Source organism: Watersipora subatra, chromosome 6 (genome assembly GCF_963576615.1).
Source record: "Watersipora subatra chromosome 6, tzWatSuba1.1, whole genome shotgun sequence".
NCBI lineage: Eukaryota > Metazoa > Bryozoa > Gymnolaemata > Cheilostomatida > Watersiporidae > Watersipora > Watersipora subatra.
Window position 1 is genome coordinate 18,602,654 of NC_088713.1, and position 26,325 is coordinate 18,628,978.

Here is a 26,325-nt window from a genome sequence, read left to right on the forward strand (position 1 = left end):
GTTTCCACATCACAGCTGGCCTATGCACGACGCCATGCGCCTTGTTGCGCGCCTTGCGCTGTCATATGGAAACCAGGCTTAACAGTCTACTGCAAGCCTACAATGCGTGTAGGCCTATTAGTGTTTGGCCAGCTAATATTGTAGCAGGCAGCCTTTGAACCAGGGTTATGAACCAAATATCCCAGGGCTTAAACCTGTGTCTGGTAAGCTCTTCAACTAACTCTTATACTTGAGTGTATTTTGTATTGTTTCACATCTTTCAAGGCATAGGACTATCTAGTGCAGATCCTAAGAAAGAAATTTTGCACAAATTGAACAAAGAAAATGACTACGCGATCACTGAAGCTAGGGAAGAAGGATTACAGTACTCTGATGCTTGGGTGGCCCAACAACGTTTCCTTTCCGATGTCTCATACACATTACTATTTTGGAAATAGCTAGCGGGATACTTTCCAATTAAGTCTCAAGCTCAAAGCAATTTTACAATCGCCTATATGAATAAAACCCACTTCTATATTATGTGTCTGCTGGTGTGCGTAAACGTTACGAGTTTTCACATTTTTTGTGCCAATTTCAGCCAAACTTCACACCACACTCATATGCTCCCAGTGCTTCCCGGGGGGGGGGGGGGGGGGGTCAATAAAAATAATTGATTATAAAACTTTGTTCGGTTCCTGAGAATCAGCCTCTCTGACATCCATCTGCTGCTATCTGATTGAGAATGACATAAATCCGGGGTATCACCGACATCACTGATAGCTGCGCTCAGCCGATTTTAGGCCGATTCTCTGGCCGACTTTTTTGCTGATTGAGAATCGCATCGTGTGAACAGTTCAAATGAGCCTGATACCAATTTTTTGAGATAGAACTTTTATTGGCCAGTGCCCGCTCGATGACCGATTCTAGACCGATTCTCAATTTGAGTAGCCAATGAAATCATTTTCACAGCGAGTCAATATATGCCATTTAAAGTGAATGCCATATTTGTCTTCAGATTCGTGCATGTTTCTGTCATAGCTTTACATGTCAGTAATGATTCTGTAGATAGCACCTCTGAATGGTGCAGAATCCTCCGAATTATTGCTCAGGTCCAATTATAATAAAAATAGCAAGATAATAGAAGCATCTGCTTCAATTAATAGTTGAAGCAGATCATGTTAGCAAAAAGTCCTTCCTATAGTTATGCATTATTAGTGATAAGCAGGGAAGTGCAACATAATTAGTAGTTTGTTAAAAACTTCCACAAGGAACACCATAGGAAACAGCCAACAAAACAGCTAAAGTTATCTGACCCTGCATATAAAAACTGGCAAAATCGCTTAATCTCGGTCTAAACTCCGCCTAGTGTGAACGAAAAATATCTGGCTGATAGCTCCCCTAAAACCATTCAGAGATCAGCCATAAAAGCTCGGTTTGCAGATTGGCCGATGTGAACGCAGCTTAAAAGTACTACGCCTAGTGGCAAGCCTTAAAACCTTCCATAACTTTTGAAGTAATAAATCACTCTTGACAGTAGTCATAAGAGTCAGACATAAAAAATGCAAAATGAAAGCATTCCAGGCAATCACTAACAGGCCAGTTTTAGTTGAACTGCCATCAAAAGCGGAGCCTTAACCATGGCCATATTTTCACTAAACAATGCCTAAAGGCTGATTCACACTATATCGCCGTACCTCGGCATTGATGCCACAATATGTCGATCATCGATGATAACGATGTTCACACTATCACAAAACCCATCCGCGTTTGCCTCAGGAAATACTCTGTGACGTCGTGTGCTCATATCTCTTTCTAAATTTTCACGTAGAGACCTCCTTGTTTTAAACTCCTATCCCCGCAGCGACTATCATAAACGGATATGAATAAATCACGCTAACCGCGATCACAAGTTACCATCGCCGAAATGGTTCACATTTGAAAGGTGGTCGTCGATGCGAAATATCGAGAAAGTTTGACAGCTGCAAACTTTTCCGACGTGTTCGCGATGCTTCGTCGATGCCATCAGTTTATGGTTCACATAATCGATGATGAAAGCTGAAAGGGAAACGCTGACTAACGACGATATAATGTGAAGTTTACATCCTAACATCTGCACCATTGAACCACGTATTTACAATTGAGAATAATTGTGTGCATACTTATTACAACTGATTATCTTCCAATGGACTGTCAGGGCACTAGTACATATAAAAAAATCTTTATTATAAAATGTAAACGTATACAGCTCGCGCCAAACTTAACTTTTTGAACCCTGACGTTTGGTGTTCCGGCATTGCGTAGGGTGTGTCAGAATCCCGATCGGTCGGAATACTGACATCCACATGGTTCTGTTTACAAATGGTGTTTATAAGCAAAATCGTAAACTAATCAAATTAATTTTTGTACAGGATATTATATTTGTTAATATGTTATGGATGATTGTAATGCAGATAAAGAGTTATATGGTACTGACCATATTTTGCTGATTATTTTGAGTTATAAAACGATGATGAACATGTGCTCGATGGATATGATGCCACTGTAGAGATTAATTTATTCGGCCACACGATATCGACAATAAGTTATCTCAAACTTAAAATTTGGCGGTTTGTGTACTGATTATATACAGTGAAACGGCTCTTGGGCGCTACGGTTCTCGACCAACTCGGTTATACACCAAATATTTTGAGATTTGTTTGTCTCGGATCTCGAACATAAATTCGAGAGCATGAACATTGAAATTGGAACTGCTTTGGAAACAGCATGCAAACATTCTTTAACAAACGGAGAAGCAATTTACGCTTTATAAAGTTTTTACAAAAAGGGGTCAGCCATCTGGAATGAAGAGATTTACCGAATAGATTTGCTAGAGAGATAACCCCTCCAGTCGAGTTACCTTAAAATGTTTTGGAAGAGGATTCTCCTTCAAAGATGTGAAGTAAACGTGCCATTGCTGTTTATATTTTTCTTTTCCTACGATTATTGATGTAACTGATCTGTTGAATTTTTAGCTGTTTTATTATCAATTTTTGCAAATTTTGTCATTGTATCTTAAAATTTAATGCTTTTGATGTTTTGAGAGCAAAACCTACGGAATGTTTACTTTTGTTTTCTTTTTCTATCATCATAAATAGAAAACCTTTCATTAAAATTAAACACGATCTATATCTACCCGTTTTTATTTATAGTATGCAGTATACAATATAGTTTATGGTGTGAAATGTAAAATACTTTACCGATATTGATTTCTCGCCTTGGAATGGTTTACAATTTACTTACAATCATTCTAATGGAAAAAATTGTTTCGGATCTCCAGCAACTCGGTTTTCGAACCGAGGTTCCACTGTACATTGTTAAAATAGATATATGTCGCTGAAAGTTATGAAATTTTAAATTTATAGTGGTTTGAAAACATTTACAATTGTTTTCTTTATTTTTAATTTAGTTGTCCCTCACAAAAATCTTTCCGCATGATATGAAGTTTGAAAGTTACAATTGATTGACAACGTTGGAAAACCTTTGCAGTTGTTTTTATTTTCTCTTTTAAGTTATTTCAACTACACAAAACACTTCCCTCATGATATGTAGTTTGAAAGTTAGAATGGCAAAAGCTGGTGTATGTTAAATACAAATCAATTTTCTGTCCACAGACTTTTTTATTACCGGGGCCACGCCGGGTAGCACAGCTAGGTGTATTAGCTTACACATCTTCCCTTCTAAACCTAATCAATTAGTAATTTCACATTTTACAACAAACATTTGTAAGATGATCTGTAAGATTTATCATGTAAGATTACAAGTATCAGTTATTCCTCACTGTTATATTTACATACATTTACATACTTTGAGAAATGTATATATAGATATATAAATTTACATTCTCTTATTACATTTATAAACTTCTTATAACTTTTGAAGTTTATAATATAAGTTTTTAAAGTTTGTTTCATTTTGGTTATTATTTCAACATACATTATTTTAAAGATAATTTGAGTATCGTGTTTGAAGTTCAAACATTATTCATTTTCCTATCACTGTTAATATTACTTGGTTAGTTTCCAATTTTGTTTATTAATATTTTTTTTATCCAACCATGTTTGGCAGACACTGTTCTGATAAAATTTTAACTGCAAAACACTATCATATTCTGTCATATTTTTTAGTATCGTCATATTCAAAGTTTTTATGGATAGCTTCTGGCAGAACAGTAACCTTTTTATACCCACACACTTCTATGCAAAAATTGCTATAATTAATTCAACATATTCAGGAATTTTATTTTATCTTTTTTCAGTTTATATTAATTGTATTATTACCGTATCATCTTTTATTGTAATCATAAAAAACCGACTTAATTTAGCTATTACTTGCTAATTATTTCACATTCACATCTAATCCTTTTTATAATTGTTTTATTTTTTTATTCAGTTGTCCTGCACAAAAGCTTTTCCTCATGATATGAAGTTTGAAAGTTACAGTTGTTTGAAAAAGTTTGAAAACCTTTACAGTTGTGTTTATTTTCTCGCCTAACTTATTTCAACTACACAAAACACTTTTCTCATGATGGACCCTATGTAGTTTGAAAGTTAAAATGGCAGATGTTGCTATATGTCATGTTGTTATATGTTAAATACAAATCAATTTCTGTCCAAAGACTTTTTTATCACCCGGGCAACGCCGGGTAGGACAGCTAGTATAATATTATATATATTATATACTATACATTATATAGCATGAAAACAAATCTTTACTATAATAAGAGTTGTGTTTGTCTGTTCGTTCGTCTATCTAAAACTATCCTAGAATGTTGCGTTAAAATATCTCACCGCACAGGAATCAAACCTATCTAACTTTTATCCATTCATCTGTCTGTACTGTCTGACGCTGAGACAAAAGAATGTTTTCAACAGGGTTCGATCCCTCAACATTAAGTCAGGTAGACCGTCAAAGTAGAATCTGTACTAATTGGCTACCTGCGACAGTTGACAATCCGATAAATGTTAATCTCTATACATAAATCTCTACATTTGTCTTCTGTTCAGCTGTCTGTCTGTCCAGCTATAACTATTAAAATCTAGCAATGAAGAATCTGTAGCGCTGAAGGCTTGATCTCCAAACCTCCTGTTCCCGAGATAGTAGGCTAATCCATCGAGCTAGCCGACGAGATTGATGGATTCATTGGGCGATATATGTCGCCAAGTGGGTGCAAATAGACATACCGCTCTGCGTTACAGCGCACCGTCATTTTAAGCATGCTCTTATTACTAAGTTTAGCTTTACTAGCAATACTAGCAATACTCTTGAGCAATACTAGCTTACTCAAAATAACCATTGGCAATGTGCCAGGCTAATGGCAAGCAACTACATTACCTGCAACTGTTTATAAGCTGTTTTTAATACCTGTGCAACTACGGAATTCGGTTAGATCTAGAATAAAAACAAATCTTCACTATGAGAGTCGTGTCTGCCTATCCTTTTGCCGATCTGTCCTAAGCAATTGGAGGTAAAAATAAAAGATTGCTTGTACTGGGACTTGAACTCACAACATTAAGCCTGGTCGAACAACACTCCAACATCTGCACCAATCTGCTACTTTCGGCAAATTAAATGAATTGTACACATAATTATTCTCTGCAGTTTATTGACGCATCTGACGATCACAGCATGCTAGACAGTGTACAAGTTCTTTAAATAATAAAGCAACTTTAATTGTCTTTACAATGTAGAAGCCAGTAGAAAAGCTCCCATAGTTGTGGCATCTTATTGATATAGGATTATGTAGGCTCAAAGTCAGCATGAGTGATAACATTACAAAGAATGGCTCTAGCTTACAGATAAACTTACCCAAAATGTTAATAGACTCTTTCAAAAACTTTTGGTATTTTTCTACTATTTGTGATTGATTTTGATATTCGAGGTGATCTGATTGCCAGGATGTTTTAAGATTACAATCAACACATCTTGATCATGGTTTAAGCGCTCAGATGAAAAACACATGTCAGAAAATGACATCATCAGTTAGTATGGTTGCTTTAGTTGCTATCAGCTAATGAGTTGCAGCGTTACACGTCTCTATTCTGTCCGTTTCTTTGGGTTTCTTTGGGAAAATAAATGCTCTTGCACTTTCACTGAGATCAAGTTTTAATGATTTTAGTCTTGAAACATCTCGGCAGTCAGATTACAAAAAAAAAACAATCACAAATGATGCAAAAATACCCATTTTAGCAATTACAGCAATTTAGGATTGACAGCTCGCTGTGAGCTTTTTGTCAAATCGACATTAAGCAGGACTAGAACCACCAACCCCATGGTTGATAGTCAAAGGCGCTACCACTAGGCCACCCTGACACCCACCCAAAGATGTACAGCGATGAGAATAAAAAACCAAAAACAAGATTTATTTAATATTTTATTGTAAATGTAAACAATCGTGGTGCACATGACGTATGAATATGTTTGTAACTAAAATGTTGGACAGTAATAGATATGGTGATGACGGCAATGCATAGAAAGCAACTAGTAGGCAAACTAAAAAAGTTAGTTCCAAAAGCGACCTTCAATAGACCTTTGCACCCACTCTATATATTTTGATTTGTGCAGTGCTTTAGCAGAGACAAAAGTATTGAAGACCGCTTTCAGGGAAGCACTACTTGCATAGAAAAAGTGACAACAGCAAAAACCGGAAGAGTAAATCGCCCTAACATGTATTGCCGATGGATTTGAGCCGAATGATCACTGTAGGTATGATGACCAAGAACAACATCGCCTCGTTTGTAACACGACCAAAAACTAACCAATCATAGGATTAACATTTGATGATTAAAGAATCAGGGTAGATATGTTGCCAGTAAACTAGTTAAGATATATATCTAGCAAATAACTTTGCAGGCACCACGATTACGACGCGTGAAAAGTTTCATGGCCCCTAAACTTCCGAGTTGTCGTTCATTAACAGAATAAATGCAACGCTAGCAGCTCTCTGCAATAAGACTATCCGAGAAAATCCTGACAGTGTTGGTTGGATTAACCCTGACCAATCAGTATTTGGAACGAACAGATCTTAAAGGCATGAGATCTACTAAGCTCTATTGATATAAATTTGCCACTTACAGCCAATATAAACAATTGTAGCCAGTAGACGTCTGCTGGTCGAGAACGACTATTTTCTATAGTACAGGAATGATTTGGCGAACTGATATCGATACGCCGACTTTGGTCTTTGACTTTTGTCTCACCAGCAGATGTATAATGGCTACAATGCTTAAAAGTTAGAAAAAAGACGACTCCTATGCGTCGTGCTTGGATGGAATGTCGTCCACGCTTTTCGCTCTATACGCTACAAAGTTGTCCCAGAGAGAGCAGATGATCTCGGCAGCAGTGAGGTCATTGACATGTGAAGACACCATTCTACAAAAAACAAGACATTTTTATAACACCAATATTACAGGATCTCTGTACTTTATTAATGGGGTAAACAGCAATATTTACTACAATTGGAACTTGGAGAGATAGCTAGAAACACCCACAAAAATGTCCTGATAGCGTAGTCAACTACAGACAAATGATATTTAGGCACAAATGTTCGAAATTGCTGAATTTACACCTGCTGAAGAAAAAAGGTGGTTCCTGTGTAACCAGGAATGACTCGCCAAAACTAACCTTAGCACAAAAACGCCATCTTGTCGCAAATATCGGTTAGTGAACTCAGACACCAACTTTCTCTCCTTATCAGACTGTCCAGAAAGTCTGTTCATGACCTTGAGATACTTGCCAACAAACCTGGAATTAAAAGTACAGGTGAATCTAAGAACATCCTATGACACTTATAAAGCTTACAGGAGCAGAAGAAACAATTGGAGGAAACAATTGAGAAGTTGCAAGAGTTTTGAATGCAAAACCTTGACCCTGATCATTTCCAACAGGCATGCAATGATGAGTTTTACAAAATTGCAGAAAGCTAAAATTCACATAAAACCACAAGCATACAGAAAGCTAAAAGAATCTCAACACAGGAAACAACATCAATGTCTTTACCACCAGCCACTTGTCAGGACCTGTCACAGCTTGAACAGCTGGAAGGTTGTCATTCTATTTATAAATAACAAAATGTATATGGCATTAATATCTAAACCACACATGAAATATATTTTTAGCCAAATTAGGAGTTGCACTCCCTTCATAAGGATACCCATTCCAGGCAACTCAAAGATTACACATGAAAATGCTGATGTAATTTACAGATAGGTGGTACAAGACAAAACCGCAAGAAAATGCTGGCAAGATGAATTTAATCTCATTCAAATGCTCAAGTTCTTAAGTTACATAGAATTTAATTCACACGCAGAGAGGTGATTTTGTTCACATTGCTCTTGCTTATCTCAATACATAAATCAGCATCGCTTTACCACAGATAATTTAAATTACATTGCCTAAGTTCCTAACTGCAACTCTGGAGTATATTTAAAGAAGAGTCAATTACTCCGCCATGCTAAGGATTTGAAAGTCGATAGGTCCTATGACAATGCCGGCAAGCGAAGCTACTCAACTCAACATGGCTGCTATGAGAGTAGTTACTGGAGCGGGTATTACTTCTCACCATATAGAACAAAGTATTATGGGAACAATACATTTATTAATAGCTTGGAGAAGCTTCAGTTTGAATAAGCTAAAATTATCAAGAATGCACTCAATTTGAATTGGCCATCATTGTCTCTGACAGTTAGGCGAGTAGAATAATACCATAGGCAACAAAGGCTTAACCAGGGAAGCCTATTGCGAAATCATATGACAATACCATCATTGTGATAGTTTGTGTCCGATATGCCATAAATATCCATTGTTCATTCTTTATATAATTACAGTTACCATTGTTTTTAAGGCCATTTCAGACAAGATTAGAAATTTCAGTATGAAAAGCTAGGCTCCGCTCTGAATCATTCAAGTATCAGAAATAATTTAAAATCATTTATTGTGCCCAGGTATGCAGTGATGGTTGTAATGTTTCTTTATGCTCGATGAATTTCATAGCACAAATAAATACCTATGATCATGCATATAGTACATACATAATAATAGTAAATATTAAGAATAACATATATTATTCTTAATATTTACTATAATAGGAACCGCGTTCATCCAAAGCCAGAGTTGGATATTACGAAAAAGTTTGGATGGTACAGGATTTGAACTCACGACTTTTAGTATGGTAGCCCGACAATCTAACAACTGCACCACTCACCAGATCTCAAGGATATCAAAATAATTGTACATATAATTATGATACCTGACAATTTACGGCTCAACAGACTGCCAGGTACTAACTAGTACTGATAAACCGACCATTTATATCTGTTGTGAAAATGTACAGCTGGTGCCTGTTTTTATTATGACAAGTTTAAAAGCCATCAAAGTATATAACTGGCCATTCTTAACATTTTAACAAATTAATTTACCATGAAATTATTATTGTCTATTATATTTATTTCCTACTAGTACGCTTAGCAGCCCTGTGTACAGTGAAAAACCGTCATGAGTATGTGCATAATTATTCCTTAAAGTAGTAATGTCGCCGAGGAGTGGTGTAATAGAAGTTCAATTCCTGAGTGAGGCAATTTTTTTCTAAATGCTCTTAGCGCAGCTTTGGACAGACGGAGACGGTACCTATTATAGTAAGGATTAAATGTTGTAATCCGACCATCCTCATTCCTCACAGAATGGAAGGCAGTGTTAAGCGTTTGCATGACAAAAGTCAAGCCAGCTGGCAAATCATCAATCCTGATTCAGCAAACTTAAGAGACAATTAGATGAATAGACAGATGGACAAAGCCCAATAGATGAATAAGTCGACCAGCATAACCCCAACACGCGATTGATGTCTATTGTATTTCTAACAAATACCATGGCAACAAAGCTCCTTTCAGTAGACATAATTCAGGGTGCCACCAAGACTACAATACTGTTTTCCCACTCATCCGTGTCCCAGACTCAACAATGGGCCATTTATGTGAAGGCTGTCTAGTACCAAAACGTCATTTAGCGCCTGCCTTGTAAGGTCACACCTGAGTGGATTACTATTGCATCAGACAAAATGGCTCAGGACACCCACTGGCACAGGAAGTGCATGACTCAGCTAAGAGGACACCCACCATCAGAGAGGATTGAATCACAAAGACCAACAATAAGAGCCACAAATGATGAGCCTCTGTCTAAAAATTTGACGTCGAGACAGTATTACAACTCAGCTCTATCAAACGATATTCTTTATGGAAAAAGGACGATCCGATGGATGATGATACAGAGCAGCTAGAACATCAAAATACAACAAATATGGTGAACAGGCAATCTTGTTTAACAAAGCGCCCACGTCATGCGAATGTTCGTTGAAACGCTGTGGCACAACTCCAAATCTGCATTATGGAAACATAATGGTAGAATGAGATGCCATGGATGCGATTCAAGAAGACAGGTAATGAAATGACTAATAAATACTTGTTTTACATTTGCGCCTCATTGACTTTTATCACACGATCGATCTTTCAAAAATGTCTGACAGGAAGATTTGATACATGCTTTAAACTATGGATAAAACGCCAAACACTTCCTAACATTGCATCATCCTATAGCATAGACTGACACGAAGTGTGCGCGCTTACAAACAATAGACTCCTGCACTGCTATGCCTTTGTTATGACCATAGCCTAACTGACCAGAGTCTATGCATCAAGCAGGGCATCATGAAAGAACAGTCAAAACAGTAGCGGACAATTATACTGATGCGGTTACCAAAAGTCATAACAAGTCCATCGGACTGTGATATGCGGATTGAATAGCCCAAAGGCCACTCTAGACATGAAGCATTTGATATTAATCAAACCGTCTGTGGGAAATTAGGCTCGTAAACCATAGCCTCATCAAAGGCCTTACACTGGGCCATAACAATAAGTGGATGACAGGAGAGAGCTTATCAGACTCTACATCCATAGACGAAAGGAAATCGTGAAAGAGCCCTTGAGACGAAATTTGAGATGAGAGAAATAGTTGCCCCATTTTATATTTTAGATAAAACAGCGAGCGACCTAAAAAGTCAATGACATTCACACAACACACAAAGTAGCAGACGTTTTCAGCTACATTAGACTTTCAACCATGTTATGCTCTTTGTCATCACGCAATTGGTAGCTACGTAACATAACTTTAGGGTCAAGGTTTGCCAATATCACAATCGTTCCAGGCAACCAATGAGTATGACTAAACCCATTTATCACTTCTTATCTGTGTCTTATCTTACTGAGGTGATGGCCGTAGTCAAGCGTGTCAAGGATCATGGAAGGTTACATTCTTATTTCTTATCAAGCGCCGGCTACACTATCAGTAAGTCGGTCAAGTTGTCAACATGGCGACTATTCTTGTTATCTACAGTTTCCACAATCAGGTTTTAAAATCACACAAATTTATTAATCTTTCAATTTGAGCGACTTCCAATAACACATACATTTAGGAATATGTATCCTAACTGACCAAGAATGTCAAAAAAATTATTAAGGAGAATTATATTATAATTATATTATTATAATATTATTGTATCATATCTTAAAATTTTTATCAATTTTATATAAACATTAAAACATAGCTTTCGCAGTTCACTATTTTTTGTAACATTTTGTAATATGTAAAAGCGTTTGTCATGTTTCTTAAAGGTTGACTTGCAACAAAATTCACATTACTGTAATTTTGTATCAAAAGATTCACCATGTCTTACTCTGCTGTGTTGTAGGTGCAAAATATGTGGACATGTGATTACAAGCTCTTAAAAGCTCAAAAACGAACAGTTTATCGTTGCCATCACGAAACTGTCGCAGATTGGAATCAATTTATTTCTCTGACGTAGTCAAACGGTTTGGTTATTGTTTTGACACGTGATGTGATGTTCTTACGTGAATTGAAAGGCCAATAAAAGGCTTGATATAAAACTAATGGAAACAAGAAAAATGCTTCCAATATCTCCAAGCGACACTAATGGTAAGGACAAAGCATTGAAGCAACTGTTGATAATCTGTAAGAGTAGCTATAAAAAAATCTGACCATGTCTCGAACCATAGATAGATGAATAGGTCTCTTTTTGAATGTATGCTTGTCTGTTATCATGTAAATTATCATAAAAACAGTCATAATTTATCATGTGTTGAGCGCATGCATGATCAGCGCGGTTAGTTTGAACTTAGAGTGTGTTCCACATTCTGATATGTTTATATTATAGTGACAACTTGATAAGAAATGTGAGCACATGACTAGGCAGCAACTTACTAACAACTTTCAAGTAATTAATCGAGCAAAGTTCACTGCTATTTGATCAGAAGTAATCTCTGCAAGTTTATACCCCTATGAAGTTATTGATACCTCTATGGATTGATACCTCTATGGATTGATCGATACCTCTGTGGATTGATCGATACCTCTATGGATTGACCAATATCTCTATAGATTGACCGATAACTCTATGGATTGACCGATACTGCAATCCATAGAGTTATCACCGATCAATTTATTGATACCTCTAAGGATTGATTGATTGATACCTATATGGATTGATTAATACTTATTAATACTAATAATGCCCCCCACCGTGGCCCAAAAGATATTTAACATGACTTTACATAAACCAGAAGCCACAGAAAGCAATCTGACAAATCCCTCGGCTCCTTACAAAACGACAATTGTGGCCATTACAGATGAACTTGCACCAAATGTTGGAAGATTTGATCAGGACATAGGTATTTTTCTATCATTTGCGATCGTTTTTGATGTGATCTGAATGCCAAGATGTTTCAAGATTAAAACCGACAAATTTGATCATGGTAAAAAAGTTCAGATCAAGGCAAAGTTCGATTAGGACATCTATAGTCACCAAAAGACCGACAGAATAGAGATGAATAACGCTGTAACTCGAATGCAATAGCAAATATCAACGCCATTTCTCTTCTTCTCACCATTTTAATTTAATTTTAATCACAATGGAATTTTGCCGATTTAAATCTTAAAACGTCCTGGTCGTTCGATCACTTCCATAATCAAAAACAAACGAAAGTAATAGAAAAATTCTGATAATTACGAATAAAATCTACTGAAGTTTTGCTCAAGTTTATCTTTAAAATATCATAATAAAGAATGACTCTGAGACACATGCTAGGGAACACATCAAATTGTAAATAAAAGCAATACCTCATGTTGCTCTTGGGCAGAAGAGTGACGAGCCAGACGAGGACTCCGATGCATGACATAGCGGCAACAAATACAAGCCACCACCAGAGGAAGATGTAGATTTTCTCATTGAAGAGATTGTAGGGAAGGACGCACTGAACTGTGTATTTGTGTAGGTTCTGTCCAAGCTTTCGGATCTGCAAACAAAACAAGAAACTCTTAAAGTTGTTTTATCAGATTTCAGGATTACAACAAAACTAGCTTCTTTGAATATATAACTTATATTTAGAATTAGATATAAATTACAACAATACATAATAGTAATATAAAATAATAATATAATATATATAATAATATAAAATAGTGTATATTTAATTTCTAACTTTTATATCAATATTAAAAAAAATTATATACAAAAATTAAATATAGAATACAATAATTTATTATAAAATATATTTTATGTCTAACATTTATATTAATATTGCTAGATATATGTATTATCTAACTTCTAGACAATAACTCATTATTTTATATAATATTGAAAATGTATATCAGAATATATATTTTACGATATATAAAATAATTTATAATCCAATATATAATTTCTGATAAATACAAAAATGTAGCAGCAGTAGCAACACACCCATGTGTAGCAAGTTAACTAAATCACTAGATACGAAGTCACATAATTTGTTTGATTTTACAGAAATTATAGTATAGTTTATAATGACAACTGTCCATTTTTTGAGCGACCAAAAGTGTGCATCTAAACTGTTCGGCATGGCAACCAGCTTTTTCTCGTTAGTTAATGAGAACACGTTGTCGGCAACTGCATGCCGATTTGTCATCACGATTGAAAGCCCTAATTTTTAAAAATCGACATGAATAATATAAATCGCAGTGATATGATATTTCGATAGGAAGCTAAATGCATTACCGTTGAGAAAAAAACAACTCTGTCATCCATTTTACTTATTTAACTTTGATTGTTGCTCAGAAAATGCAATTAAAAAAATTGGCTACATGCCAGGGATATGCTAACTTATATGTAAAACATATGCTAAAATACAGCTAACTTACATGTAAAACATTAAGTACATAATAGCCATAATTACCCTGAAGTCACAGAGGGTGACCCTTGGGAAGAAAGGAGAGGCCTCCCAACCTTGGTTGTTGATGAGATCTGAGATAACCTGGACTCCGTACAGATGGTACCCTACAGGTAAAACATGAGCCTCACTTTATTATCTGGCATTTACCTGCATGATTCTGAACTCAGCATAAAACAACCTTGCTAATAAGCGCTGCCAAAACATCTCCCCAAGCAAATAAAAGTCGAGATGGACAAACCAAACAAGCATAAAATGAAACAGAGGTCATTTCGCTCAATGTCTCAGAGCATGCTTCAGAAGGTCAAAGTTCGACCAACCACAAATGGAAATCCCGACTAAAAACTACAACATAAACTGAGAAAACACATCGGCTATCTATGAGCTAAACTAAATGGGGACAAATAACGAAATGCCATGAAAGCGATTGGTGACACCAGCAATAGGCGATTGGCTGCGTTATGTGACAAGCATACTAATAGACATTCTAGAGCTTCACAATATGGTGACTTGATTATTTGGTGCAGATTTTTATAGTAGACGATTTAAAAATCGTCGCCAGTCTTATCAACGATATAATTGTGTGATGGCGATTTATCTCATACCTGACGATTTTCAGAGTGAGTGATGTTTGAACTAAAACTCACAGGCCTTTTAGTCTTATAATAAACTTATTCCATGGCCTTCCACACACGGGCATTCATAAAATAAATGTTTCTAATTATCACAAACACAAGACCATTTCTTTTCAAGTTGAAAAATACACAAATAGTATTAAAGATTCACAATTTTTCACATAATAATATAGCGAATCATCTATTTGCAATATCGTACTGTCTGGTGATTTTTGAAAACTGAAACCCCATGCATAAGTGAAAAGTAAACTATCAAGCCTTTTAAGTTAAGTCACACTTATCTGCAAAAAGCTACACTGACAAACGTAAGTAAACCATTCTGCCACTTTGTTTCATGGCGCGAAGGTCGGGTCACGTAGGCATTATCGGACAAACTAGATGATAAGATAGTGGAGGACAGCATCCATGCTGTACAGCTGGAAACAAGAGTGACGATTTAGAGATAGCCTATTCTCTGTGACCCCGCGTACCAACAGTTCAGCGGGTGTCTAGTTAAATTTCCCTGCTACCGGACCTATTGCTTTAGTGAACCGTTTTATAACAAACCAAATTTAAACATTTTAAGGCATTTCTACACACGGAGCTAATTTCGCTTCAATTTAAGATATATTGGGATAGTTTTACTTTAGTAGTAGGAATGGACAAGTTGGTTTGTGGTAGTTTCACTTTTGCCTATGAAAAATTTCAAGATATCTCGCGTGTAGTCTATTTTGAAAATCCATTTCCAAATTATCTTGGGTTAGTGCTCTAAGGGGTTAACTACACAGCCAAAGAACACCACAGCAATGAAAAATACTTCAATGAGTTATGTCCAGCATTAAAACCAATAAACCCTACCAAACATTATAACAGGATATAAAAAACTTCATTAATAAAGTAATAATCACTTATAGATATATGCATGTGTGTAGGCCTATAACTTTTTATTGACATTGCTAATCTTCAACCAAATGATGTTTTTAATTACAAGCCGAAAAAGTGATATGTGAAATATAAAATAGGGTTCGATAGAAAAGAATGTGATAGAAACATGTGCTGTAACTTACACTAGATGAAGTTGAAATAAACTTAAGGTGGACATTTTTTATTATTTTTTACGGTTCATTTCTAATTTCTATCTGCGTTTCTAATTTTACTTACCAAACCTGTGTTTCTAGTAAAACATATGCTAAAAATTACTTCATTTGTTTAAAATTCCACGTGCCGAAAAATCAAATACTAAAATCATTGTACCGTAACTATATTCGTCTTCTGTTGATACAAACAATTTCAAGTTTTGGTCTACCGCTTACTATTACCAGAGTTTTAAAATTTTAATCTATATATATATGTCTCAATGATTGTCTTTCGTTTGTTGGTCTGTCTGTCCGTGTGTCCAGTTGAAGCGATAGTTTTAGTAACGAAAAATCTGCTTTGCAAAAGTTTTAATCTCGGAATCTCCTCCAGGTTTAATCTCCTCCAGTTCTGGAGGAAGTAAGCTTACCCATTAGACTATTAGAGCATAACTATCGATAATAGTGAAGATATTCAATACATTAGGTAAAATAGTATAGCCGTAACGTTTACCAGCTGGCCTCACAGGCGGTGCATGGATAATAGAAACAGCTGATAAAAGGTGTGTAGTTTAATAGGGTATAGTAGATGAGATAATGTATGTTATGTAATGTTTACAAGCCATTTATATTGCCTTTGCCACGCAGGGCATTCATCTAGGTTGTCCCTATAGGTAGTTGCAAACGCAATTCTAATCTTCAACAGGAAGCAGCGCCGTGAAGCACTAAAAGTCTTATCTTGTGTTCACTACTATAACCAGTAGTCTCTGACAACGCCACAGGAAGGGACGGGTCCCCTACCGCGCCTATGCAACCAGTCGCCTAATGCTATCGAGTCATTAGAGTGCTCAAGTATTGGCATTGTGAGTTAGCCAGGGATGCATCCAAAATCACTTGACATACTCACCTTTGCCAAAGATGTCTAGAAAACATATGTGTGTTTGAGGTGCCATGCATTTAACCGATAGATAAGGGAAAAAAATGTTGGTGCAAAAAAGACAGAAGAGAAGCCGACAGCAGACCAATTTTGCTACTTTCATAATAGTTCAGGATTGTAAGGCATGCAATGTGAATGAGTGATCGAAAACAAGAGGGAGTCATGACGATAATAAGAACGACTAATGATGTACCCATAAAATACTAGTATACCTCATCATCAACTTACAATTTATGTGACTTACGTCCAACCGACTGTACAAACTCTAATTTCACTTCAGGAGAATTTTTTTTATCTTTATATCCGTTGATATTTTTGGTCATAAAGCAACTACAGTATATGAAGCCGGAATACAAAGTACAATAACTTTTTGTCTATGTGATAGTCTATTGTCGATGAAAAAGTTTGCTGCGGTAAACAAAAAGAACAATGCCTTGAAAATTAATTGTATTTTGATTTTGTTGCAATTGGTATGATTTTTTTATTTTTCAAGGTTGGTGTAAATAATATTATATTTAACATTTCAACATACACCCAGGCCACCTGACAACCTGTCAGTCGTAACGTAATGCAGTTCTAAGTCGACAATGACATGTCTAGTGTTTGCAGCAATCTCCAAACTAATCCACACTCTAAATAGGGCATGTGCTGAGACAACTGCAAGCATGCACATCACTATTGACCAAGCTATGCTCTGTCCAAAGTAATTATTGTTGGCAACATGCCGATTGAGAAAGGCAAACTAGGTCATGCTCCAAATTGTTTTCTCTTCACATAGTTTGAGTTTTCTATGTTGTTTGATGAAAACACCCTTGACACAGGTGACATTCAAGTCTTGCAGTTTTTGCAAGCAGAGCTTAAAAACTCATCACTTTTAAACCATCAGAATCTGAACTAAAATTTTGGTATTTATTCGAATTTATCATTTTCATGAGAAACGTACTGGTGAACTATAGATTTTTGAAGATTAGTTATCTGATTAATTCACAACATCAGAATAAATATACTGGGAAAAATCCTGTTGCTGTTTTTTCGTAAATCAAATATGTATTTAAGTTGAAGAGGATAATGGGATAAAACGACTATGTTTATTTAAATAAAAAGTGAAACCATCTTACTACACAACTGCTGAAAAACTTGCCATGGTTTTACAGACAGAATTAATTTACTTTCACCTATTGAAAGCACCTGCAACAGGCTAATGACAATTCACAGCATGTGCCTGCCGAGCTGCCCTTGGCATGCAGTGACTGGAATGCCAGAGTGCAACAAATGGCCATATGTTCTTGAATTCCCGAGAACACTAGTGTCAGCAAGCTGACACAGCATTAGCTGGTGATTGCAAGGTGTTTTGACAGCCACAAAGTCATTTATCAGGTTGGGAAAGGTCATACCAACAGAAGCAATAGATTTACTGTGTATCTGTGATCATTGGCAAGTGATTGTGGATGATGATATAGAGGAGCCTAGTGTAAGATTCTAAATATAATTCAACTCAGGAAACGGTTCTACTGAATTTTCATATTCGTTACTGAAACTAAAGGAAGTTGGAAATTTAGCTAAGGTATAATCATAACTTCCAAAAACTACATGGCGAAATCAACCACTTTTTTGCAAGGTAAATTCAAGATTCACGTGCTGTCATCCACGCCTTGGACTTTGAAAGATTCACCTTTATGTGCTGTTGGCCCACGCGAACATTTGACAACATGAACTGCCTGACCACAAAAGCTGCAGGCTCTCATAGGCTGTTGGTGGTCCTCATGGGTTGTTGTCGGCCCTCAAGGGCTGTTGATTTTATGAACTGTTGGCCCACACAGGCTGCGGGCTCTCACAATCTGTTGGCGGCCTCGTATGCTATTGGGTTCCTTTCCCAACAGCTTGGTGAAAACTAACTAGCCATTTACTGATAAGACCAGTTTAACTACATTTCAAAGTTCATATTAAGTGGAGTGACAAGGCCAAACAGCCTCTTATTAGCTCTACACCATTACTAGCTTTCCTCATTGTCCCCATTGTATACGACAGATGATGAATTCCCACAACAAATCTAATTATAGGGGTAAGACCATTGACAAACCATCAGTGAATTTATATAGCACCATTGATGAGGACAGACAACCACGAAGAAAGCATAATGCAGAAGGAAACAAAGTATGGTAGATGCTCCTATAAAGTAAACAATCTATTTCAAAAATGTTGTTTATGTTATATGGATTTTATGTTATACGAACAGTTAAATACATGAAAAATGCCTAATTCCTATATTGTCTCCAACTCACCCCTTTGACTTGGCAAATTGGAAAAAACTAAAGCTATGGCATTTTCGTTAATCAAATAAAAATTGAAAACTTGTACCAACTAAACGCTTTCAATTACATGAAATTTCTTACGTGATATGAAGCAAAAACTTTACATTAATTCTTAATTTACATAAAAGAAGTTTAACGTTCTAGGAGCGTCTACTGTAAGTCTGGTATTATGAGCTCACGTACGACTAAAGGTGGGTTCACACTATATCGCCATATTCGCTATTGTCCTCTTGACTGTTATTATTCGCCTATGTGCACTGTAACCGATGGCACCATCTAAGGCTCAAAACGATGAAGATACATACGCTGGGAAAGTTTACAGCTGTCAAACTTTCCCAATAGTTCGCTGAGCATCCACGGCAGCACGGCGCTGACTGGTGATGATTAGTTGTTGTGGATTGCTAAATCTATATTTTCTTTCATGACCCAATTACATAATGAGGACACTATACCACAGATCTTTTGCTGATGTGAACGCGCATAGCCTTGTGATAGTGTGAATATTGTTGTTACAGAACAATCATTGAAATATCGTGACACCAATGTCAACGCATAGTATATGGCAATATAGTGTGTACCAGTCTTTACTAAGTAATACACTGCTCTTTCATACCAACTACTAACAGGATATATGGATCAACAGATCACGAAGAGATGAGTAGATGCAGGCAGAACAACTATGTCATTAATTTACTGTTGATGACAGAGAGAGGACAGATAGATATCAGGAATGAACAAGACAAAAATAGGTCACTACGACTACACGGCTTGTTGAAACCAAATAGGTGACAAGTTTGGATTATAAGACGTCAAAAGCACATTAATATCCAATCCTGCCGTGTCATGCCAGGACAACGTTGAAAAAACATTCACTGCGTTTCCATGTTTCGATGAGTTCAGAGTTGCTTCCAGTCCGAATCATAGAAACGATAAACATCGATGACATTTTGCTTTGTTAAATTTGTACAAAGTCATTCGCAGTGAGAATACTTTGACATCAAAGAAAAGAGCATTACTGATGGAACCGAATCGATATTACCCGGTTGAGCTTTCCCCAGTGGAGTTATAAAGAATTCAGCGAGTACCCTCGCGAGTCTTCTAAGAAAACGATCTGCTGTTTCTACTCGACTTTTGGTCGTTACAATAACATTAACATGCCGAGAATGAGTTTGTTCGTACAAGGATGATGAAATATATACTTTTTTGTATAACTTGAATTGAGAAGTAACTGTGACCCGATAGCTAAAATCGACTGTACGATGTTTTGTTTTGAGGGGTACATCACAAACCTTGGAAAGATCTAAAGCGCAACTCCGAATCGTTGAAACAGTAGGATGCGAACTGGTCGGCAGCTGAACCCATTCGAAGCATGCAAACAGTCAAAGGTCGTAATAACGTCATTGTCCCATGCCAAGGTCATAATTATAGACAGCAAACTATTGTTCTATCATGAGCAAACTCTAATATTTGAGACAACGCTGCCATGAAGATATTTACCGCTGCCAATGATGATGTTGAGAGCATAGAGTTGAAGCAGGGCCACGCCAATGTAGAAAAACTTGACAACGATATAAAGAATGAATAGGTAGTTTCCGTATCTCTTTCCCACCATGCAACCCTTCTCGGCAACACGCTGCCTCATCCGTGCCAAGCCTCCATCTCTGTATTCTCTCCGGTATCCTTTGAAAAATAATGCAATAAACATCCAAAACAAAGGAGTCAACAACTCCTAAAGAGAATTAGGTAAAAGTTACTCGGAACTTTATTGGTAGTTTCAATATGACACTCGTTTACTGTATGCATGAACAGGGGGTACACAATTCCAAGTAGAGCGCCTTCAATGTTCATGGGCTAGACGGGATTTTCCTAGGCAGAAGTTTTCTACACGCAATTAGCAACCGCCCCTATCCACAAAGCTCCTAGAACCTTCTATATAAGAACGCCCTCGAAGTCGATTGACTGCTAACAAAGCGCAATAAAAAAAAATCCGCTCAGAAATCGACTTGCTTTTTTCATTATACAACTTTATGCAAGTAAAAGCAAATGTGTACATTGCTGCCTCTAATCAATAAGCAAGCTTAATCAAACGCGCATAATAGCCAGAGCTTTAGCTGCTAATTGTATTAGAACAAAAAAATATTAATCCGCACAATCGAAACAAGCCACCATTTGATCGCCAGCAGCTGAACGAGTATCACGTACATACCCAGTAGTCTGTCGAGATGGCTTGTAACATATGCAATAACTCCATCTCTCTTCTCTGGATTCAAAAGGTCACTCTTGTTACACGTCAAGACTATCTGGTGGATATCATAGCCAGCTCCAGATGAGAATACCTGATAAGAAGGAAAGCAAGCAAAGGTATTTAAATAATGCATTCTCATTACTTGCATAGAGAGTTAACCCATTTAGTTGATGTAAGTAAAGGATGTTTCAATAACAATTGTGACTTTGATATTTTTGTGGTCATTCTGAATCACAGTTCCCATAAATCTTTAAACGTCAACGAAACTAAAGGCCTTCATACTAAAGCTTTTGGTTACATTTTCATTGTATGATAAGCAGTGTTTACTGCCCAAATCGAAGAGGTAGGACTAGATTAATTTTTGAAATCTTGTTTGTTTGTCTCCGGGTCATGAATGTCAGAGGAATAAAACAAACACTTGTGCTATCAAGTTGCCTTATGTTTACTCGAGGATCTGAAAAAGGACCCTGTGGTGAGATTGAGCAGTTTGCGGTGAACAACCATGAGAACACGATCCCTTCTTCTCAAACAACTAATTCTTACAAAATGATAAGAAAGCCCTCACGATCATAAATAGATCCTAACTTCACATAGACGATCGCTCTGAGGTAATTAGTGGCACCTGTAACCACTGTCATCTCCATGGCATTGTGCTCCAGTGAGCGGTGATAACAACTAACGATAATGGATAGACAAGGTTGTCATTAAATTTAAAATTGCAACATTTGTTGGGGTCTTGGTGATACTAGCTCAAGCGCAGCCGGTTAAAAGTGGGTGTGGCTTGCATGCCACCAACAAATCATGACAGAATGGACCGTAGTAGAGAGACAGACGTTATCTAAAAAGTATGGCTTGTTGCTAGTACATCAATGTTTAGAAGTATTCTGTAACAATTTCATTACTCCTTACCGGAAACAAACTTTTCTTTACATACACAAAACTTCACTGAAACAATATTTTTAAAGCGATCATTACATAATAATGCTAATAATAACAAGCGGAATGATTGTTCAAATGGAAACTTGTACATACTCCTATGAAATCCTAACAATCGTTGTATAATAGGCGGTGCCAGAACAAACCATGTCTGTCTGGGTCATCAATTTACATAAAAGGTTTGTTTTGTTGGATACGCTAAGCCAATGAAGCTAAGCCAATGAAACAAACAATGTAGTGACAAAGGTAATATTTTCCCAACTAACAAACTGTTGGTATGTTCACAGATACCTTCCAGAGAAGTCCTGGAATGACGAACAGCAGAGCCTGGAAAGCGAGGATGATCGGTGTCCACTGGTAGTATGTGATTTCCAGCCCTGAACGTTGATCATGGTCTGGGATTGATTGAGTCATGGGAACATAGTATGTATTTTTCACCCAACAGTACTGGTCCGCATATTTTGTCCACTGGCCACTGAACTCGGCTGGTGTCCAGCAATCGATTGGATCACCAATGTACTGACCTACAAAGTGCCGAAACAGTTAGTATCGGAGTATTATACTAGTGATTCACAATGTATTACAAACCAGTGTCGTGTCTAAGAACGCAGGTCACTTGATAGCGTCGACAACCATTAGTTTGTCGCTATACTATCGCTGCCTGGAAGCTTAGAATCGGTAGACATAACCAAGAGCATCAGTGAATTCGAGATATTTCCAATATGGTCCAGCCGGTGACAAAGGCAATTCCAACGTATCTCATCCCACTTTGTCAAACATACTCCATGATGAGTGAAATAGATTACAAATGGATGGACCATGCCAAAAAAATAAATTACGCTGCCTACCTCCAGATATCAAGAAGGCGAATACTAGGCAAATGGCAACACTGTATCTTGAGCTAAGTCGATCGTAAGCATCGTCATCACCTCGTTTCATCAACTGCACACCGGCCTTAAGGGCTGCGATGAACCCCGACATCTGAAATGGAGGAGAGAACACTTATAGCAGAGAACTATTTACTACTGCGCGATCAACAAAAATGCATAATTGTAACACAGTTACTATCTCCAAAATCTTTCCCTATCACTGGTAACGCGTTTCGTAAGTCTTTGAGATTGTTACGGTTTTAATGAAATTCTGAACTGAGAAAGAGCCTTCAAAATGTTTATTAACAAATTTATTGGTAACAGAATTAAAAATCTAGTTTACCCTTTCAATCCTATTCACCTACTTACATTTGCATTTCAATACCTACAAGACCATCACATGGGAAATTGGACTTCCCATTAGGTTCAATAATTGATTAATTCTTTAATCAGAGTTTTCAGAATGTTATAAAGTTTGACTGTGTTCACATTGATTAGTTCCATTGGAACCTGAATTCATCTTACGTGTTTGTATTTGATTAACTGATCATAAAAATGCCAACGCTAAACTGTGCTATACATATGATACAACAATAAGTTTCCGAGTTTCTATTAGCTGCTTTGGTTATATCACATTTCAAGCCAAAAAGGAAACTTGGTAACATTAATTGAAAGCTTACCAATTAATTACGAATTGTTCCCAAGCTTAAAATACTTGGTAACATTAATTATGAAATCAAACATGAATTGAGTTGTAACTCAAAAAAAACTAGAAAACGTCTTTCGAGTTCTAGTCTTGTAAAGAAACAATTAGCTCCCACCATCACAGTTGTATAAAATTGAAATATAAATATTGTTCTCATGTAGGCGGGGATGACAGCTGATGCAATATTATTACGAGAGTTATAGATACCTAGGGTAACATGATGAATGTGACTGTATCATATTGTATGAACTCAGGTCACACAATGACCGAGCGAATAAGGATTGAAGGTTGCTTCAAACTAAGAAACATGGAAGGATTTTGGATCAATTACTGGAGAAAGATGTGCGATTTTTCATGGGCAAATGGTAAGTGATGTAATAATGTTGCAGTGAGTTAACTGGTGTTTAGTTATAGTTAAGTGAGTTCTGACAGTTATGCACAGAAAGCATTATACCATCTACGTATATCTGTGAATAGAATGACCGCTTTTACATATATTATTATGAGCATGGAACAAATCTAAGACGGTGCAGGTACAACAGAAATTGGTCAGAACTTGTTATTTTTATGTTTAAAATTTTCTTCAACGGTGTAACATTAGAGCTAAACCAGTTTTTTACCTAAAACTTCCAGAGACATAGAGGGCCTGCTTCATAACCATTTTAGTAGAATAAACATTTTAGTTTTCCCCAAAGTTACGATGATCCCATCTTCCTTGTCAAGGGTGAGGTATTGGGATTCTGTTTTACTAAGACGATGTTTTATATTGCATTTGAATATATATTAATAGAACACATGAAAACATAAAAAACAAACTATACAGCGAGGTATAAATGAGAGTAACAAACAAATCTATGAAAGAGTAAACAACAGTAGCAAAACTAAAAATCTATCAAGATGTAAACGAAAGCAACAAACTAAAAATACATGAAGGCAAAAAGCCATTAACTAGCTGAAAATAGATTACTACAGCAAAAAGATGTTGTACTACATCAGTAATGGGTGAAGCTTTGCAGTTTGAAAGCTCACTGGGTAGTCGAAATGCTGATAACAAAGGAGTGGGCAAGAGGGTTTAATACCTCTTACAAAGATAAGGCCTCGCTTGAAACCTAACATCAGTGAAGCTAAGTACACATCGCTAATGATAAGCTATCAAAACCACAAGCGAAACGAAATGGAAGTCTGACTGCTTGGCAGTCAAAACGAAATAACGTCACACAGTGATAGATTGACAGTAATGGATAACAAATGAAAGGTTTGACATGGAAGATCAAAATCAAAAGATCACAATGAGACAAAACATGCTAAAAGGTAAAAACTCTATAAGTAATACTCATAATTGTTTCCAAAACTATTGAAACCATGAAGACAAAGATCTAACTGTACTATAACACGGGACAAGTTCAATAATACCAAATAGGTCTACGATAAACTTGAAAACAGAAAGCCTAGAAAACTTCAGACATTAAATAGAGCAGTGTTTTTAAATTTACAATATATAGATATTACAATAAAATAGGTATAGAAATTGCAAGTTGAATATGCATTCCAGTTAAATAATGTAACATGAGCTTAATCCCCTTCACCATGTGAAGTTCTATAGAACACATAAAACAGGCTACAAAGAAGTCATACTGTGCATACATTTAAAAGATGCTTGTTCAATACATTCCACAGATAATACAAAATATGGTGCAACATTTAAATAGATACAGCTTAGCTAAAGCCAATATGAAATAGAAGATTGTGCAAACATGGTTTAATACTTGACTATTCCAAATCCACATAGAAAGGAGTAATATCACTTTTGATACTACATCACCTTTCATACAGATTAAAATACAAATAATTTTGACTATCACAACTGACACAGGAAACAGAAAACAAACCACATAACAAATAGATTAGGTAATATTTCGCTAGCAAAAACCCTTCTCCTCTTAAGGATATTTCCTGTGACAAACTAGACCCGATGATGAGAATGAATGCTTAGACAAACACGTTTGACACACGATAATAAAACAGAATTAATAAAAGCAAGTACACATACCACTTCCCTTGCCTACAACCACGAATGACCATATATAAATATTGAACTAGGTTTGGCCGTGTGATTATTTATTTAGCTAGCAGCGAACAATTGGCGTAATATTAAAACAACTCCACGGTTTAAATTTTTTGGGATACCTACCGTAGCTTTTATCAAGTTCTTGTGAGATTTCTGTATATACCTCTATATCAGTTAAATGGAAACAGAAATCTGCTTCTTTCAAGCAGTCGCTGGTGACTATAGCTTTAGTGGCGACTAAAAAGATCAACAGTGACCGAAGAGTGTGAATTTGACAATC

At 36.4% G+C, this 26,325-nt stretch overlaps 1 protein-coding gene across 1 annotated transcript; it reads right to left on the bottom strand.

Annotated features, from left to right (window-relative positions):
* Window positions 1-6,368: 6,368 nt before the first annotated feature.
* Window positions 6,369-26,305, bottom strand: LOC137398617 (innexin unc-9-like). The gene is made up of 9 exons (XM_068084783.1): window positions 26,169-26,305; window positions 23,251-23,383; window positions 22,694-22,926; window positions 21,428-21,557; window positions 20,719-20,901; window positions 14,292-14,392; window positions 13,198-13,373; window positions 7,639-7,758; window positions 6,369-7,386 (listed from the first exon to the last, which is right to left on the bottom strand). Exons 2-9 carry the CDS (start codon window positions 23,381-23,383, stop codon window positions 7,266-7,268), a joined length of 1,197 nt encoding a protein of 398 aa, XP_067940884.1. The 5' UTR covers window positions 26,169-26,305; the 3' UTR covers window positions 6,369-7,265.
* Between the last annotated feature and the right edge of the window lie 20 nt (window positions 26,306-26,325).

What these genes read in the sequence shown, in the direction of transcription:
- LOC137398617 (XM_068084783.1), bottom strand. Translation starts at nt 23,383, where the DNA reads ATGTCGGGGTTCATCGCAGCCCTTAAGGCCGGTGTGCAGTTGATGAAA. An exon ending in CTGCCCAAGAGCAACATGAG is followed by an intron (nt 7,759 to 13,197) that starts GTATTGCTTTTA and finishes TTTTAATTCCAG; the next exon opens with GTTTGTTGGCAAGTATCTCA. An exon ending in GATGGCGTTTTTGTGCTAAG is followed by an intron (nt 7,387 to 7,638) that starts GTTAGTTTTGGC and finishes TGTTTTTTGTAG; the next exon opens with AATGGTGTCTTCACATGTCA.